The 13,952-nt window shown below is 41.9% G+C and overlaps 2 protein-coding genes across 3 annotated transcripts in view; one reads left to right on the top strand and one right to left on the bottom strand.

Annotated features, from left to right (window-relative positions):
- LOC106574559 (uncharacterized) overlaps positions 1-1,330 on the bottom strand; it is a 45,210-nt gene extending 43,880 nt beyond the window's left edge. Inside the window, exons 1-2 of one of the 2 annotated variants that reach the window (XM_014150531.3) lie at positions 1,163-1,330; positions 334-633 (exon numbers count right to left, since the gene is read on the bottom strand). In XM_014150531.3, the coding sequence (XP_014006006.3) occupies positions 334-564 (231 nt within the window). In that variant the 5' untranslated portion in view covers positions 565-633; positions 1,163-1,330. Of the gene's footprint in view, positions 1-333; positions 780-1,162 lie in introns of those variants that run through there. The other variant, XM_014150530.3, reaches the window with a different exon arrangement.
- Positions 1,331-4,731: 3,401 nt separating this feature from the next.
- The window catches only part of LOC106574560 (cysteine/serine-rich nuclear protein 3), a 30,854-nt gene continuing 21,633 nt past the window's right edge, over positions 4,732-13,952 (top strand). Inside the window, exons 1-2 of the mRNA XM_014150538.3 lie at positions 4,732-4,983; positions 5,932-5,981. The gene's annotated coding sequence lies outside the window, so the exon portion shown is untranslated. The remainder of the gene's footprint in view (positions 4,984-5,931; positions 5,982-13,952) is intronic.

Raw genomic sequence — 13,952 nt, 5'->3', positions numbered from 1 at the left:
TTTTTAAAAAGTGTGATGCCATTGGTCACCAGACCTCCCTCTATCTACACTGATACTCTGCTCACCGTCGTTCAGACACTAGAGACAGATACATTACAACTGTGACAAAATCTGCAATGAACCTACTTTACTCAACTTACTTTTTGAACTTTACACAAAAGTTTTATTCAGTTTCTCACAGTAAATGTAGCACATAATTGTCCATCAGTTGGTTCCCTCCCAAACAGTCCATGGACAGAGCGCTTTGGGCCACAATAAGTTAGGGCACTGTTTGGCTAAAACATTCAATTCACATAAAGCTGTACTGCATAATAAACAAAGAAGTGTACTTACGGTGTTTGTTGCTCCTAGGGGCTTCTCAAACATCCTCTTCAAGCTACTCAGAGGGATGTCAAATCTCTCAATGGTCTTGGCAGCCTGGAGGTCCTCCCGGAGTACTTGGTCGTCCGTGCCGTCTGCCTGAGGGCCAGAGAGATACGGCGAGGAGGAGACGGACCCCGAGGTCACTAATGACTCGCCACTCACCACCTCCAACTCCTCTCCATTTCCTGATTGAATTTCCATTGTTGTGGAAACCGTATCCCCCCGTTCTTTCCTCTGGGCAGGAGCGTACAGGGGAAGTCTATTGTATGACTGGGAGGTAAAAGGGGGAGAAAGGAAGAGAGAAGAAGAGGGAGTATTGTGAGTGAGAGAAAGAGAGAACAAGGAGTATATGGGGCTCCGGTGCCTTTCCCTGCTCTGTTCGGACCCTGTGGCTGCTCTAGACACACCAGGCTGATAGACGGCACAGAGAGGCTGGCCTTCAGAGGAGGAAAAGGTTTTCCCAGTGACACACCGTTTTGGGTCTTGGACGCAGCTCACAGTAACGTCAGCTACATAGCTATGAGAAATAAATATTCACTTTAGAGAGAGACAGAGACAGAGACAGAGACAGACAGACAGACAGACAGACAGACAGACAGACAGACAGACAGACAGACAGACAGACAGACAGACAGACAGACAGACAGACAGACAGACAGACAGACAGACAGACAGACAGACAGACAGACAGACAGACAGACAGACAGACAGACAGACAGACAGACAGACAGACAGACAGACAGACAGACGGCCTACTTTATAAATGAAATATTACACTAATAGAAGTATTATAGCCTACCTTTCAGCTTAATCCTGAAGCAAGGAACTCCAGAACCCAGTTTAAACTGAACAGACCCCTTTCTCCCTCCCTTTGTCAGTACCAGCCAGGCCAGGCTGACAGGAAACAGTTGAGACCCAGGGTTGACAATGTCTCCACCCTCACACCGCCCAACCCCAGCCCTATCCTTGTCTGGCTCCAATTCTATTATTCCTGAACAAATCATGGAAGCTGTGTCACAATTAACCTCCCACCCCAGCCACCAGTGTGATGGTTGTTTTATTGTTCATTTCTTTAACACTTATTGCCCTTCCTTTCCTTGGGAGGGTTTTACTCCACTGGGCACGGCTAAAGGTTTGTTTGACGATTTAAACACATTTTTTCCTCTACTTACAACATTGGATCACAACTGTTCTACTATTTTTCTTTGTCCCCCTGTAACATTAATGTTATCTCTCATAGCTTTGCGTTGAATGTTTTTTTTGTGTCAAGACAAGGGCCCTTCAGTGTGGGGATTTCGGGCTGTGTGAGCATATGCTAACTGTACTGTAAGGTTTTGCTGGTTTTTCTGAATGAGTTTAAGCACCATGAGAAATGAATTGAATTACTTATGCATAGGTTGTGAAATCCGCCAAGGCAACTCTGTGGTCTCTCAGGTATGTCAAAAGCACTTTTTTAAGCAATAGGATTTCAAAGAGTACTTTGGCAACAGTCTCAGGTAGTAGTTGAATAGTTGAATATTGGAATGTATTTTAAAATACACTTAGAAAGTATTGGAAAATACTCAAATCCACTGACTCAAACACACTCCCATGCATTTGAAAATAGTATTTGAAATAAGTATTTGAAAATACTTTCAAACATTAGGCTATTTATAGCATAGCAAATTGTAATAGCAAATGACTTCCAATAGAAGTAGTTGATTCGGGCCACATTATTAGAAAATAGTCAAATCCCAAAAAGTAGTTCAGCTCAGGGAATAAAGAGAAGGATACAACGGGATAGAGAGAGGGATAAAGATTGAGCGAGAGATCAGATCAGCTTAATGAGCGCGAGGCCATGACAGATGCATCTGACAGTACTGTGGGGATATAGTATGCAGCTTCATCTGAACCTGCGGCACATACATTATTTAGTGAAGGCCAAAGGTATGTGTGTCACTTTCAGATGGATCCTGTGTCCGCCTGGCACACTCGTCTTACAGGAGTTACAACGCTCACACAAACACATGCACACACGTACGCACACACACCGTCCTCTCCCACTCAAAGCGGATCAGAAGTAAAAAAATGGGCCTCATACTCTCCAGTCCTAAAGTCCCTTTCATTCCCATGGAAAACCCTTCAAATACAAAGACATAACTCAACATCTACATACCAGCCATGTCATGACAAGTAGGAATATCATTTGTTATCATGGAATGCAAAAAGTAGGGTGGGAGTGTATTTCTCTACAGAGAAGTTCTCCATTAAAAAAACACTGGATTGTTTATTTTGTATCCAAATAAAAGTTCTTATTTCTAAGCTTTCATTAGATTAAGATGGGCTTTTCCCAGCAGACTGAGAATTGCTGCATGCAGTACTAGACATGTGGGTAGGTATGAGCCATTCATGGATTTCTGGTCACACATAGTCACTCAGTATCAGATCTCTGTCTCACATACTCCAGTTACTGAGGTTTACTTCAGGCCTTGGTTTTCACACGTCGCCGAGACGGCAGGTGAGAAGGGACACTCTATCTAGTGAATAGTAGCCTATGTTTACACAATGTTTAACGGGGTGTTCTATTAGTTCAACAGCTACAACAGAGATGCACACGGCACTCAATGCTTTGGATATTATGTGACATTATCAAACATTTCCTTTTATATTATTTAGTTGTGTATATTTATAGTTGTTATTTATAATTGTTAAACAGTTGTTAAACAGTGTATTGACTTTTTTTTTTTATTGACTATACATCTTTAAACAAACGTCCATTTCATTTAGCTTCTAACAATGCTTGACCAAAAGAACAATGCATAAATGGTTATTGGAGATTCTTTTCCCCAACCGTTACACTGCTTCCCCCGTTCAATCTTTCGTCATGTTCTCTTGACAGCCGGATGGAATAGCTTAACGAAGGACTTCCCAGAAACCACCCTGAAGAGACAGATTGCAACATAGACCGTTGAGAGTTCAACATTTAAGTGAGGGAAAGCTTCATCTTGAAGTTTTGGAGGGGAATGACTAGGTTACAAGCAAAGAGCTATTAAACTTATCCTAAGCTTTGGGCCATAGTTAGCTTGTTTGGCTTGGTACTCCGCCCAGACCAGACCGTTCTTTAAACACAAACCCAGATGGTATCTGGACATTTCTCAGCCACCTCTCTCTCTCTACTGCTGCTGCTGCTGCTGCTGGAAAAAGTGACTCCATCTCATTTAGCTCTCATTACAATGCAGCTAAAGTCAACAGGGGATAAGGGTCTCATAGAACCAATGTTCCCATGTGCTAAGCAAGACTTTCTGTCAAAAAGACATATTGAAGATGATGAATGTGCAAGACAATCAACATTAGTTACCTTTGTGTATGTAGACTGCATTAATACAGATGTAGGATCTTAATTTGAGCCAGTTTGCTACAACAGGACAGGACATTTGAATTATTATTATGTGAATTACAATGAATGAATATGTTTGTAGGGGTTGATACATTTTTCATTAGGGTAAATCAAGTTTCAAATTTCAAAGTGGAAATGACAAACTTTAGAAGCTTTTTTAAAACTCAATCACACTACAAGTTGGCATTTCCTGCTGTGCAGGAAAATTCTCAGCAACAGAAGAGTGATCAAATACATCTGTAAAACCACAGAGAATGGAACTGGAACAGAACGGATCCAGTGCTGCATGTGGCCTGTGAGCACCCTCTACTGTCTCCTGGCTCTAATATCACGCTGTACACATTGATAATACAATTTTTAAGCCAAATGCTGCAATTGTCCCCAAGTAGTTTAAGTAATCTATTCAAATACACGGTGTGCTATACCCAAATCCAACATTTGAGTAAAACAGATTAAATGAAATATCAAATGATAATCATACAGAATATACTATATATATATATATATATTAGTTATTATACAACTATAACAACTTGTGGACACATCCTGGCAGGGTGTTTCTGTACCTCAGCTACGGCATTCAAATATAATACTTATTCTTGACAGCTCAATACATAAAAAAATACATTAAGTACTTAAATACCCTGGTGAGAGTCTAGACAAGCTTTCCACTGGATGGCAGCAAAACACTTGAAATCGCAACAAATCCTTAGTTTAGCCACACACACACACACACACACACAAAACACAATTTCTTATCTGAAGACCAAAGACCACAATTATTTTAGTTGGAGTTGGCAAAAATATTGTTTTATGTTTTCAAAGATAGGTTACAATGTTGCAAAAACACGAATCATAATGTGCTAAAAGAGTAGCGGACACTTTGGTAGTCCACGTCTAATTTCATTCACCTGGGCATGATTGGCTAACCTTAGTCACGTTGCCTGTAGGGTTCGCGTCAACTCCTTTCTCTCCACCATTGTCAGCGCGCGCAGCCGAAAAATCCTCCACGCATCTGTCGTGCTGCAAAACCGACTAATTCATTTACGACATAATCAATTACAGGACCATGTCACTCTGTTCTGCGTTTGTGTGTATGGTGCGCAAATATCATTTCAGCTGCATTGATAATTAGCCTTTCACTTAACAGTTGTATTTAGACTACTTGTTCGTTTATTTTAGCCAATACGGGACATCATCTTATACAGTTGACAGTTTTTCGTGATGGTTTGACAACATGATTGGTAAGTCACTGTTTTTGATACCTCTGTATTGGTCTTTCCCGCTATCCTTTTCAATTCCTATATAGCACTGTATACCGCAATACCCTGATTACTGTGCTTTTTCACTATCTGAATCTTAAACAAGCTGAGTGCATGATTTGAGAGATGTTACACTGACAATGGACATATTATGTATATATAAAGTGTTATGGAATAGAATAGTACATTTTATTGTAGGATACGTGGTTTGTCATAGAGGCGTCATAGCCTTCAGGGTTTCTTGCGTTGTCACAGGCATAACTACATTATGTTTTCATTCAATAGGTTTCACCACTATGTTTTATTATTTAAACAATTTTACATTGGTTTTATATAAGCTGTAGTTTATCTGCTAGTACCCCTAAAAAATGTATCATTAATGACATCATAGTTTAACCTTTTCTGTTTAACTTATTCTGAAGTTACGCATAGATATAACAGACTGATTCAACTGTATTTGCATGTCTTATCATTAAAAAAAATCTATGCTTTTGTAAACACACACACACACACACACACACACACACACACACACACACACACACACCACACCCACACACACACACACACACACACACACCTTACACTTCAGTGCTGCAGAGAGGCAACAGCCCCAGTCAGTCTGTTGAGAAAGGGCATCTGTGTGTGTGTAGAGCCCCACTCCTGAGTCCCCTGGGAACCAATTACTCATCACCAGAAGAGAAGGGGGAGAAAGAGAGGGAGGAGGTGGGAAGAGGGGGGTGGGGCAGCAACACCTGCTTTCCACTCCCCCAAGCCAAACTCTCACTATAAGCTGTGTCTCACTGCATGAGTAGTTTCTATGGGAACCCAATCCATGCTATCAGTGAATTGTGTGTCGCTATATTTCAGCCAATGTCAAATAAGAATACATTAGCTCATCAGTCCTCACCTGTGCGCATTTCCTTACAGGCCAGCAACTTCTCATGCCAACAACCTAACTTGATCTCTCAGCATCTAAGGTAGGTTGGCTTTAACTTGTCCAAGCATTGTTATTTCAATTTGTATACTGATTTTAAACATAAACTCCATATAAGGTCTGTCCAACTAGCAGCCCTGTTAGCCGTCTGTGGCGTTTCCTAAAAGGTTCCTGATGGGACAAGCCATCATGTAGTGAGTGGGGCAGCTAAGGGCCAGTGCAGGCTGAATGATACTTGATATATCTCGGTAGAGCCTCTCTTTGTCCACCTCCCCATGGTTATTATCTCTACAGGAGATAGCAGGGGAGAGAAAATAGAGCTGGAGAAGTATGGGGTGTTATTACACAATACAATGCAAAGACATAGACACATACACACAAAGACAAAAACAGGAATTTGTTTATGCATCTCCAGACTGTATGTCTTGGCCATCTTTGAGAGAGTGCTTGTCCGGTACACACACACACACACACACACACACACACACACACACACACACACACACACACACACACACACACACACACACACACACACACACACACACACACACACACACACCACACACACACACACACACACACACACACACTCTGTAAAGGTCACCCTGATTCTCCGGCTGTCAACATCTGTCTATCAAATCCATCATCAAGCAATTCCCAATGCATAAACTATATTACTAGAAGTCATGCCATGTTTTCATCAGGCTTTGACTGTATATTATTAAGGTGAAGGATATATTGTTACAATTTCATAGCAAGAGAGAGAGAGAGAGAGAAAGTGGTTGCATCATTATCGGTTAAAAATAGTATTCTAGTTACACTTCCAATGAATGCTTCAAAATGCATAGTAATAATATGATAGTCTATACTGTATTTTACATGTAGAATTGTATTACTATTCTATATTTCAATGGATCATTCTGTATTGTCATTGATACAGCTCCAGAACTATTGTGTGTAGGGATGCACGATATATCGGTGAGAATATCAGAATCGGCTGATATTAGCCAAAAATGTCAAAATCTCTAGTTTAACGGCGATGTCAAAAACCGATGTCAAAGCTGAAGTGCATACCTATATAACGTAGGTAGGTGACGTAATGACGTCACGAAAAATACAGTGCTACATGTGCAACACAGCATTCCTAACCTGGCCCACAATGTCTGCTGTGTGGATCTATTTTAAAGTTTCAAAGGAAGATAACAAAAAGGCGATATGCAACGTTTGTGCTGCTGTTATTTCCCGAGAAGGGGAGAAAGTGAAATCGTTCAATACCACAAACCTAATTTGAAAGTGCATCACCCCCAGAAGATCAGCGACTACTACTAGAAGGCCAGCTTCCCGTAGTTGCCTCTTCACTGTTGACGTTGAGACTGGTGTTTTGCTGGTACTATTTACTGAAGCTGCCAGTTGAGGACTTGTGAGGCGTCTGTTTCTCAAACTAGACACTCTAATGTACTTATCCTCTTGATAATTGTTTTATTTCCTAAATTAAAGATGAGATGATGTGTTGTAAATTTGCTCTCATTTTACTAGTCTGGTCAGTTGAGCACATTTGAAAAGTTTAAGTTGTGCCATTTATAGCAGTTTATGACAGCCTTGAGACAGTCCTTTTTTCAAGCAGTTAACCTGTTGGGGCTAGGGGGCAGTATTTGCACGGCCGGATAAAAAACGTACCCAATTTAATCTGGTTACTACTCCTGCCCAGTAACTAGAATATGCATATAATTATTGGCTTTGGATAGAAAACACCCCAACGTTTCTAAAACTGTTTGAATGGTGTCTGTGAGTATAACAGAACTCATTTGGCAGGCCAAAACCTGAGAAGATTCCTTACAGGAAGTGGCCTGTCTGACCATTTCTTGCCCTCCTTGATCATCTCTAACAAATACAGGGGATCTCTGGCATGACGTGACACTTCCTACGGCTCCCATGGGCTCTCAGAAGGCGGGAAAAAGCTGAACGATGTAATTCCATCCCCAGGCTGAAACACATTAGCGCGTTTGGCAAGTGCTCTATCAGAGGGCCATTAGACTGAGGCTCGTGCATGAGGGGATAGCATGCTTTTACTTTCACTCTCTTTGTAATAAAAAACGATTTCCCGGTCGGAATATTATCGCTTTTTTACGAGAAAAATGGCATAAAAATTGATTTTAAACAGCGGTTGACATGCTTCGAAGTACGGTAATGGAATATTTAGAATTTTTTTGTCACGAAATGCGCCGTGCTCGTAACCCTTATTTACCCTTTCGGATAGTGTCTTGAACGCACGAACAAAACGCCGCTATTTGGATATAACAATGGATTATTTGAGACCAAACCAACATTTGTTATTGAAGTAGAAGTCCTGGGGGTGCATTCTGACGAAGACAGCAAAGGTAATAACATTTTTCTTATAGTAAATCTGACTTTGGTGAATGCTAAACTTGCTGGGTGTCTAAATAGCTAGCCCTGTGATGCCGGGCTATCTACTTAGAATATTGCAAAATGTGCTTTCACCGAAAAGCTATTTTAAAATCGGACATATCTAGTGCATAGAGGAGTTCTGTATCTATAATTCTTAAAATAATTGTTATGTTTTTTGTGAACGTTTATCGTGAGTAATTTAGTAAATTCACCGGCAGTGTTCGGTGGGAATGCTAGTCACATGCTAGTCACATGCTAATGTGAAAAGCTGGTTTTTGATATAAATATGAACTTGATTGAACAAAACATGCATGTATTGTATAACATAATGTCCTAGGGTTGTCATCTGATGAAGATATCAAAGGTTAGTGCTGCATTTAGCTGTGGTTTGGGTTTATGTGACATTATATGCTAGCTTGAAAAATGGGTGTCTGATTATTTCTGGCTGGGTACTCTGCTGACATAATCTAATGTTTTGCTTTCGTTGTAAAGCCTTTTTGAAATCGGACAGTGTGGTTAGATTAATGAGAGTCTTGTCTTTAAAATGGTGTAAAATAGTCATATGTTTGAAAAATTGAAGTTTTTGCATTTTTGAGGTATTTGAATATCGCGCCACGGGATTACACTGGCTGTTGCGTCCCACCTAGCCCATAGAGGTTAAAGCTAAAATTATTAACTGCATTTTAGTTTGAACCAATATTTCTTTCAAAGCATTTAAGTTTCTCCATACGGTCAAGATTGGATAGTAAGAAGAGCCACCAACAACTTCACCATCTTTGTAATACGGGGCAGCTAAAATATTTGTGTCATGAATATCTGTTGTGCCGATAAAATACATTCATGGATGTGTCATTTTTCTAATTTACAAGTTATTAAACAATCTGTTCCTAACTGAACAAATGAACATATGACACTGTTTCAACTATTTAACTGTACTAGAATGCTTAAAAGTCTGCTAAAATGTTAAATATAGGTTATCGGTATTGGTATCGAGTTTTTTGGCAAGGAAAATATTGGATATCGGTATCAGACAAAATTGTCATATCGGTGTATCCCTAATTGTGTGCAGCCACACTGTATATTGTATCTATAGTCCTCTCCTCTTCAGCATACATAACAGTTCTTCTTTGTGAGATGTGGTATACTTCCCAGTCCAACTCATGCTTCAGCATAGTGCTCTCCTTTCGCCTCCACCCCCCCCCTCCCCCCCTCCTCACTCCCCCTCCTCCTCATGGCTGGTTGCCATAGCAGCTGATTGGAACGTTCACTCAGTCTCCAGCAGCATATTGCTGTTCACCCCCTAGGAGAGGACAAGCCGCTTACAAAAGGAAACATCTAGGAATTAACCCGGGTGCTGAGGTCAGCTGAAAGTGTGATTATTTCATTTCACATGTTCATTAATTGTAAGAGATGGTCATTATTTGGGATTATTTAGTATTATAAAAAAAAAATATTATAACCTAGCAAACCATTGTAAATGTATTGTATTCTTTGTATTTGCCTGGGTTTAGTAAACTTATTCTCCAATCATAGCCAACCATGCTCACACCTCTTTAAGGCTTCTGTCTAGAGACTTACCATTAAATAAACTAGCAGACAGAATGCAGACAGGAGATACACAGCAACCTTCCACTTTCATCTAGATAATTACTTTGAATCTCCTTGCTCCACGTTTGATTGGAGAGAGAGAATATGAGAGAGAATGAGCAAGGGAGAGAGAAAGAAATAGATATGGATAGCGAGAGAGGGAGAGGAGAGAAAGAGAGAGAGAGAGGGATGTTGAGAGAGAAAGATAGAGAGAGAGAGAGAAACATATAGAGAGAGAAACCGACAGAGAGAGAACATATATATACACTGCTCAAAAAAATAAAGGGAACACTTAAACAACCCAATGTAACTCCAAGTCAATCACACTCCTGTGAAATCAAACTGTCCACTTAGGAAGCAACACTGATTGACAATACATTTCACATGATGTTGTGCAAATGGAATAGACAACAGGTGGAAATTATAGGCAATTAGCAAGACACCCCCAATAAAGGAGTGGTTCTGCAGGTGGTGACCACTGGCCACTTCTCAGTTCCTATGCTTCCTGGCTGATGTTTTGGTCACTTTTGAATGCTGGCGGTGCTTTCACTCTAGTGGTAGCATGAGACGGAGTCTACAACCCACACAAGTGGCTCAGGTAGTGCAGCTCATCCAGGATGGCACATCAATGCGAGCTGTGGCAAGAAGGTTTGCTGTGTCTGTCAGCATAGTGTCCAGAGCATGGAGGCACTACCAGGAGACAAGCCAGTACATCAGAAGACATGGAGGAGGCCGTAGGAGGGAACCAACCCAGCAGCAGGACCGCTACCTCCGCCTTTGTGCAAAGAGGAGCAGGAGGAGCACTGCCAGAGCCCTGCAAAATGACCTCCAGCAGGCCACAAATGTGCATGTGTCTGCTCAAACGGTCAGAAACAGACTCCATGAGGGTGGTATGAGGGCCCGACGTCCACAGGTGGTGGTTGTGCTTACAGCCCAACACCGTGCAGGACGTTTGGCATTTGCCAGAGAACACCAAGATTGGCAAATTCGCCACTGGCACCCTGTGCTCTTCACAGATGAAAGCAGGTTCACACTGAGCACATGTGACAGACGTGACAGAGTCTGGAGACGCCGTGGAGAACGTTCTGCTGCCTGCAACATCCTCCAGCATGACCGGTTTGGCGGTGGGTCAGTCATGGTGTGGGGTGGCATTTCTTTGGGGGGCCGCACAGCCCTCCATGTGCTCGCCAGAGGTAGCCTGACTGCCATTAGGTACCGAGATGAGATCCTCAGACCCCTTGTGAGACCATATGCTGGTGCGGTTGGCCCTGGGTTCCTCCTAATGCAAGACAATGCTAGACCTCATGTGGCTGGAGTGTGTCAGCAGTTCCTGCAAGAGGAAGGCATTGATGCTATGGACTGGCCCGCCCGTTCCCCAGACCTGAAGCCAATTTATCTGGGACATCATGTCTCGCTCCATCCACCAACGCCACGTTGCACCACAGACTGTCCAGGAGTTGGCGGATGCTTTAGTCCAGGTCTGGGAGGAGATCCCTCAGGAGACCATCCGCCACCTCATCAGGAGCATGCCCAGGCGTTGTAGGGAGGTCATACAGGCATGTGGAGGCCACACACACTACTGAGCCTCATTTTGACTTGTTTTAAGGACATTACATCAAAGTTGGATCAGCCTGTAGTGTGGTTTTCCACTTTAATTTTGAGTGTGACTCCAAATCCAGACCTCCAGGGGTTGATAAATTGGATTTCCATTGATTATTTTTGTGTGATTTTGTTGTCAGCACATTCAACTATGTAAAGAAAAAAGTATTTAATAAGATTATTTCATCCATTCAGATCTAGGATGTGTTATTTTAGTGTTCCCTTTATTTTTTTGAGACAGAGAAACAGACATAGAGAAAGAAACAGATCGAGAGATAAACAGATATAGAGAGAGAATCAGATAGAGGGTGAGAGAAACAGATGTCGACAGAGAAAGAAACAGATATATAGAGAGAAACAGATAGAGACAGAGAAACAGATAGAGAGAAACATATGTATATAGAGAGAAACAGATAAAGAGAGCTAGAGAGAGAAACAGAGAGAGAAACCGAAAGAGAGGGAAAGGGAGAGAGAAGTTGAAATGAGAGAGAGAGAAATAGACAGAAAGCGGGACTGTGGGTGAAAGAGAGAGAGAGGAGAGAAAGAGAGAGAGCAGTGGCTGAGAGAGAAATCAGTGGCAGATTTTAAATGCAGCACAATTAGTTTCACCAGTCACTAGGAGAAGAGAGGGCGAAGAGAGCAGCGAAAAGGGCTCACTACCTCGCTGTAGGAAACAGTTGGACGTCTCCACTATCTCCTCTTATCGTGCTTCCGACAGCTAGGTCATATTGTGTGCAGTGGTAAAGGCTACTGTTTATTTAGTCAGTGGGAAATGAATATGTTATACCTCTCATTAGAGTGCATTTGTTTAACATTTTCTAGAGACTGAATTTAATTTCCAGTGACGTGTTAGCTCATGAGACAAGTGTCCGTAGATCAACTTTGCGAATAGCTCATGATCTTACGTTGGTCTTTGTTCTCCAAAAGCTTTAGACTGTGAGTGCATACTGACAGAATGTCAGCCCTCCCCAATACTATATCAGCCTAACAAGCCATTCTATTCTGTTATGTCTAAGTAGAATTTAGAAGTAGAACGTAAGTAGAATGGCCCTTATAGGATTTGAGTGGTGCGCTGGTTTAAGATGGAAGGGTATTCCTTCTCTCATTAGGCTGTGGGATTTGGGACGTTTGTCTGGGTGCTATATGTCTGGTATTGCTATAGCAACCAGTTTTCATTCATGTATGGGTAAACTGTAGCTGCTGCACACACACACACACACAGACAGACAGACAGACAGACAGACAGACAGACAGACAGACAGACAGACAGACAGACAGACAGACAGACAGACAGACAGACAGACAGACAGACAGACAGACAGACAGACAGACAGACAGACAGACAGACAGACAGACAGACAGACACGTACACAGGACAGTCAGAATAGTCGTAGAGGGACTGATGTTGTAACACCTTTCTGTCACCTTCCATCTTAAAGCAGACGTTTCTCTTGTTATTTTCACCCATGGCACCATTATACGACCGTAGTGACTCTGAAGAGCTCTCTGAATAAGGGAGATACAGCTCTCTGAATAAGGGAGATACAGCTCTCTGAATAAGGGAGATACAGCTCTCTGAATAAGGGAGATACAGCTCTCTGAATAAGGGAGATACAGCTCTCTGAATAAGGGAGATACAGCTCTCTGAACACAGCTCTCTGAATAAGGGAGATACAGCTCTGTGAATAAGGGAGATACAGCTCTCTGAATAAGGGAGATACAGCTCTCTGAATAAGGGAGATACAGCTCTCTGAATAAGGGAGATACAGCTCTGTGAATAAGGGAGATACAGCTCTCTGAATAAGGGAGATACAGCTCTCTGAATAAGGGAGATACAGCTCTCTGAACACAGCTCTCTGAATAAGGGAGATACAGCTCTGTGAATAAGGGAGATACAGCTCTCTGAATAAGGGAGATACAGCTCTGTGAATAAGGGAGATACAGCTCTCTGAATAAGGGAGATACAGCTCTCTGAATAAGGGAGATACAGCTCTCTGAACACAGCTCTCTGAATAAGGGAGATACAGCTCTCTGAATAAGGGAGATACAGCTCTCTGAATAAGGGAGATACAGCTCTCTGAATAAGGGAGATACAGCTCTCTGAACACAGCTCTCTGAATAAGGGAGATACAGCTCTGTGAATAAGGGAGATACAGCTCTCTGAATAAGGGAGATACAGCTCTCTGAATAAGGGAGATACAGCTCTCTGAATAAGGGAGATACAGCTCTGTGAATAAGGGAGATACAGCTCTCTGAATAAGGGAGATACAGCTCTCTGAATAAGGGAGATACAGCTCTCTGAATAAGGGAGATACAGCTCTCTGAATAAGGGAGATACAGCTCTCTGAATAAGGGAGATACAGCTCTCTGAACACAGCTCTCTGAATAAGGGAGATACAGCTCTGTGAATAAGGGAGAT

Source organism: Salmo salar, chromosome 16 (genome assembly GCF_965601325.2).
Source record: "Salmo salar chromosome 16, fSalSal1, whole genome shotgun sequence".
Classification (NCBI taxonomy): Eukaryota; Metazoa; Chordata; class Actinopteri; order Salmoniformes; family Salmonidae; genus Salmo; species Salmo salar.
Note: the sequence above shows the minus strand (reverse complement) of the source record. Positions and strands in the feature narration are given on the sequence as shown.